The sequence below is a fragment of the Amphiprion ocellaris genome, chromosome 23 (assembly GCF_022539595.1).
Source record: "Amphiprion ocellaris isolate individual 3 ecotype Okinawa chromosome 23, ASM2253959v1, whole genome shotgun sequence".
NCBI lineage: Eukaryota > Metazoa > Chordata > Actinopteri > Pomacentridae > Amphiprion > Amphiprion ocellaris.
The window spans coordinates 18,309,139-18,315,258 of NC_072788.1; the positions used below are offsets into that span (position 1 = coordinate 18,309,139).

Here is a 6,120-nt window from a genome sequence, read left to right on the forward strand (position 1 = left end):
GAGACTTTTTTGTCTCTCGGCCTATTAGAATCCAAATCATGCTGCTTTTTGTTAGAAACTTGACAGAGGCTCATATTGAAACATGGTGATGTTCATCAGCCAGCTCTGGTTTCCTTCATGAACCTTCAGGATGGCCTGCTGCTCTCTTCCTTAACTTCGTCATCAACAAGTGTCTCGCGCACCCTCAGAGCCTTTTCAGTTGCAAATGCACGTGCACAGACTGAGCTTTCGCTTCCTATTGGTCGACGGCCGACTTAGCGACAACAGGGAAGTTTGGGAGTGAGGAGGCAGATGGGTTCAGTGTGTGAACTGGCCGTCTGACAACAAGTGGTTTTTCGCGAAGGACAGCACTGAGGAGACGCAGCTGCTCCACTTGTAGCCTATTTGCTGAATTTTCAACAGGCCTCTCGAGTGTAGCATCAAAGTAATGACTGCCACAACAGACTTATAATTTGAGAAAGAAAGGGGGAAGCTGCTGTGTTCTGTCTCCAGGTGCTTCCAGTTGGCTAATCAGGCTGCCTCATTTGGAGCACCGGGTTGAACCTGAGGCCACAAGTCGCCAGGTGGACGGCGACAGAAGCTGGTTCACTGTTTAAACTGTTTTCTAACTCCTCTGAACTTTCCTTCATCCGTTCAACATGTACAGCATGATGGAACACGAGCTGAAGCCGACCGGCCAGCCCCCTTCGCATCATGCCTCCCAGGGAATGTCACCGATAACCGGCAGCATGACCGGGACTATTGGCAGCAATGGAAACTCTCACCCGAACTCCAAAACGTCTTGTTCACCCGGGAGTGACCCCATGGATAAAGTCAAGCGACCCATGAACGCCTTCATGGTCTGGTCAAGGGGTCAGAGGCGCAAGATGGCTCAGGAGAACCCAAAAATGCACAACTCTGAGATCAGCAAGCGGCTGGGAGCTGAGTGGAAGCTGCTGACCGACGTGGAGAAGCGGCCTTTCATCGACGAGGCCAAGCGGCTCCGAGCGGTCCACATGAAGGAGTACCCCGATTACAAGTACAAGCCACGCCGCAAGACGAAGCCCCTGCTGAAGAAGGACGCTCAGGTGGGGAAGTATCCGCTGTCAGCCGGGAACCTGCTGGCGGCAGCAGCGCAGGGTCAGGCCGGTAGTCCGAGGATGGAGAGCTACGGCTGGGGCCCCAGTGGAGGGTACGCCGGCATGCAGGGCGAGGCGCTCGGCTACACGCAGCAGCTGCACCGCTACGACCTGTCAGCGCTCCAGTACCCGCCGGCAATGTCCGCAGCACAGACCTACATGAACGGAGGCAACTCATACAGGTGCGTAGGGTCTGAAAGTGTGTCTAAAATAGGCCTACATTAAAGCATGTGGACGTATTGTAAAGTATCCAGCTGTACAGTTGCTTTGCAAAATTAGCCAAACGGCATCAAGGTAACTTAAAAAACGCGACTTGTTTTTTACTTATACTTATTTACTTATTATAGTTTGATTTGATGGTTAATTGGACGTTAACTAAGCAACTATTTTTTTTTTGATATGATGCATTCTTTTTCGACAGCTGTATAGAGTTTGAAAACTGTCAGTACCGAATGAATGAGAACTAAAGTAGAAAATAAAAAACGGAACAAATGAGACTGGCCTAAAATACACATCAACATACTCATAAAGAATGTGGCTTTTTCAAAACTGACTTTAAAGTGGCTTAAAAGTGAGACTTTAATCAGGTAAAAATGTTTGAGCACACACAGTTCCATTGAATTCCAGAAGAAGTGCATTACAGAACAACAGGGTTCACTCTGTTGCCTACTTGTTATGCGTGACACTGTGCTGTGGACTGGCTTCCTGGAATGCTGATCAGGATGACATGATTGCAAGCAAGCCCTGCTCTGTGTGTGGTCCTCTACCCATAATCCCTTATTTCTCCTACACCATTGTCCCCAGTTACATAGGAGTTTTTTGCCACTTGCCAATGGGCCTCACGTTCCCTAAATGACAAAGTCTGCACAATGTTCTGGTGCAAAGATGGATGATGTTGTCATTTATTTCAATGTGTGATTTACATCACATTTCCACATTTGTGCTCACTGACTCCACTACAGTTTTAACATTTTATGGATATTTTTTTGTGCACTTTTTTCCTCTAGCAGGTGAACAGTTCTGTTTGGTAATTTCAGATGTCAAAATCTAAGTCAAGTCAAAATCCAGACTTGTTGATGCTTGTCTTGTACTGCTTCAGCATATCCAGGACAATATTTAGCAGTGGCTTATGCTAATTGCACTTGTCAACGGATACTTAGAAAATTCAATGGCTTGCAAATATCAAATTACATTTTATGTTTTTGTAAAACTAGAATAGGTTAGCTTCATTAGATAGCCCATGGCATAAAGTAAGTTACACTTTTTGAACATCTGCAAAGACAATTTGAAGCATCTGCTTGCTGCTTGTTACCTCTACAGTCACACAGTGCACAACTTTGTGTCTTGTGGGTGACTTTATGACTTCTTAAGCTGCTTTGTTTTGTAGTATCAATCCCAAATATGCTCTAAGACCCCCGTTCCAAACATGCTTCTAGTGGAATTCTCAATTCATCCATCCATTTCTGAGAGTCTTATCCTGACCAGACTTTCTTTGATAGTAAAACGGCGCAATAAATTATTTTTGCTAATGTGCAAATATGGCATTTTGCCGAGTTGGTTTATTTAACGAGTGCACTTTTAGAATCTGAATGTTTGTTTTTTTTTAAGTGAGAAATGTCGCTTCCAGTGACAATCAAGTTAAACCTCATGAAGCAGTGTCAAACCAAAAGAAAGCAACCGTGATCAAGAACACATTTTGCCAAAAACTGTAACTTAAGATGCATTTACCTGTCTTACCTGGTCCATAGGTTGCAAGGTGCATTGTAAATTAGGCTAGTATTGATGCAGTTCATTACCTTGATCCTTGCTCTGCCTCAACATGCAGCTGTTACTTCTTATTAATCTGCCATTGTTCCTACATTCATATCCACTGATACGTCTAGCTGCAGTTGGGTTGAGTTGGCTAATTCTGCTGTGGTACAAGCATTCAGACCTTTTACCTGAGCGAAAATGGCAGCACCAACATATGAAAAATACCTTATCTCAAGAAAAGTCTTAAATTCAAGATTTTCAAAGTGTAAATGCAGAGTATGATGTGCTTAAGTGACTAAATTAAAATAAGTCATTCAGAAGTCTCAAATGGTATTTTTAACCATGTATAAATGAAAATGGTACTAACAAACGGTTAATCGATGTATAAAAATATATGTAGCTGAATCTTTTTACATTTTCGATGAAATGCAATGGCAATATGAAAGTAGCATTTTAATGTAAGCAGTGTCTTCTTCTTTATTGTCTTATTTTCTTTTTAAAGGCATTAAGAATATCAGGTGTTCAACAAATCATTGCACGTAGCACTTTCGCTTCTGCACTGGAATAAGTTAAAGTGGTCTGCTTGTTGAGTTATTTTTGCTCTAACAAGTATAACACTGAAAGAAACCCTATTGCGCATAGTTTGTTTTTTTATGTTAATCTGTGCAAATGGCTCACATGAATCCAAAGATTAGCATGTGAATGTGGGTTTAACTTGTGGCATTTTCTTGATCCCATAGCCCGATGTCATACAGCAGCAGTCCACAGCAGCCCAGCTCCGTCACCATGTCCATGGTGAAAGCAGAACCAGTATCCCACTCGCCTCCAACGGGGACACCAAACCACCACCGCGGAGCTTTGCAGGGTGACCTCAGGGACATGATCAGCATGTACATTCCCGGACCAGGAGGAGATGCCACGGACCCATCGACAGCACAGAGAGGCTATACCAGCGTCCAGCAGCACTACCTCACTGGGACTGTTCCACTCACACACATCTAGAACTGAAGTGGAAATCATGGGGGTTGAAGACAAACAAAACAAGAGCACCAGAACCTGTGTTCATGATGCACAGCTGGCTGGACAGGAGTTGGAGCCAGAGGTGGAGTACTTTAGATGGAAAAAAAAACCCACTAGATATGAAGGAAAAACGCATTTCCCCTTGTACTCTGTCATCTTGCATTTTCAGATTTTTTTCCCCCACAGTTACAGACAGATGCTTATCAGATGTTTTTTTTCTATCATTGAAAAGATGTCTTTCTACCTCTTTGGTGCCACACATTTACCACCAAACATATAGAGCTGAGACTCCTCCCTGCCTACCACCCTTCTCTCCCTCAAGGACTCCAGTGAAGAGAGGGGCAGTGTCTGTTTATTGTGTACATATTAGGAGATGTTTTTTTTGTTTGTTTTTTTTAGAACCTAAACATAATAAGTCAGAAGACCTCTTAATAATACCATGCTAAACACTTGTGACACTGGCACTCATATCGGTTCCACAAAGTGCTGGGTGGACTGGTCCAGTTTGAGTTTTGTCTTCCACTGACCATGGAACCAACCCTGCTATCAGAGACACAGACAACCAGGCAACTTGGCAAACGAACCACAACCTCTCAGCTGCTGACGGCTAAATCAGATGAGCTAAAGTGTCGGTTATTTGTTGTTGCTGTTCTGACATGTGAGCAGAGTTGGTGCCAGCGGAGAAAATGTGAAGGAAATGCACAACTTGAATAACAGAACTGTTGAAATATACTCTGTGCCTTGGCTTTAGTGTAGTACTTTTGTATTTTTAGATTTTATTTTATTTTTTTTACTGTTGAAATCCTGTTGGATGACATGGAAAACACTTGTTGGACAATCAGCACTGTATCCACAGGAACTGAAAAGAACATATTGGCTTCATATTTGCTGTTGCTTAGAATGTAGAACTGGCTTGGTTCTGCACGCAGTACGGATTACTACTGTCACACCAAATCACTGTGTTACATTTTTTTGGTTCTGAGAAGATGTGCAACGCTGTTTTTGGTTCCCCAAGAAGTAAAATTTGCCCTAATTAGCTTTAGATCTCATCTAAAAATGTTTGGATGCAGTGCTCTGGTAGCATCCTGAGCTGCATTGTGTATCTGTTGTCACTTTGCTCTAGGCTTTTCATTAAGTGAATGAAATTTATTATGAAATGCTACACTCCAGTTGTTTACATCCAAAAATAGCACATTGAGACTTTCAAGTTTTAGTTTCCTCCAAGTACACTGGATTTACAAAAGACCTTCCAAGCAGGTTTTTTTTTTTTTAATGAACTGTCAGTTGTTTGTGTTTTTATCACCAGTAAAGGGAATGTCTGTTTCAGTAAGCCTTCCCTCATGTTTTTGAACTTTTCCAATAATGTAACCTGTAGATAGTTCTGTAGTTTTAAAATACAAAGGGATGTTTATAATTCCACTTCGCTCCAGCTGACAGTACTGTTATTGGCTATTTCTGCCTTGCCTGCTAACTGGTTACTAGTGCTGCTATAGACAGAAAGTGAACTTTTAGGCTATGTAAACTGAATATTGAATTAGAAAGATTGAGCCAGATTTTCGGTTTAAAGCATTCTACTGCTAATTAAACATGCACTGGAAACTGATGCCTGACTTATTATTTTTAAAGGTGAGCAGAATTCTTACAGTAATGTGTGAATGTTTACATTGCTACCCAAGTTTGTGGAAATGGTACTTTTATCCTGAGTCATTTTTAGAAAAAATTTTCTTGTATGTAAATGCTGCCATGTAGAGTTACTGTAAGTAGCATTCACGTAAATGATGTATATATTTTTTGGCTCTTATACTAAGAGTCTTGATTCTTTTCTTTGATTAATTTTTTTGATATGGCATTTATGACAATATTAATAAAGTACAAATTCTTTTTCATTAATGAAGTCATGTTAAATGTCACTCTGTAAGGTAAAGAGCATAATGGAATACTATGAATCATAGTGTGTTCAGACATTGACAAAGGCATTCAGTGGACATTTCACTGAATTGAATGCAATCCAATATAAACACACAGTACACTACCATTCAAAAGTTTGGGCTCACTTAGAAATGTCCTTGTTTTTGAAAGAAAAGCATTTTTTTTTTCCAATGAAGATAACATTAAATGAATCAGAAATCCAATCTAGACATTACTAATGTGGTAAATGACTATTCTAGCTGGAAAAGGCAGATTTTTTAATGGAATATCTCCATAGGGGTACAGAGGAACATTTCCAGCA

The 6,120-nt window shown here is 41.3% G+C and overlaps 1 protein-coding gene across 1 annotated transcript; it reads left to right on the forward strand.

The window, feature by feature from the left end:
- Window positions 1-268: 268 nt before the first annotated feature.
- LOC111587501 (transcription factor Sox-19b-like) lies at window positions 269-5,784 on the forward strand. The gene is made up of 2 exons (XM_023297477.3): window positions 269-1,300; window positions 3,611-5,784. Exons 1-2 carry the CDS (start codon window positions 639-641, stop codon window positions 3,870-3,872), a joined length of 924 nt encoding a protein of 307 aa, XP_023153245.1. The 5' UTR covers window positions 269-638; the 3' UTR covers window positions 3,873-5,784.
- Window positions 5,785-6,120: the final 336 nt, after the last annotated feature.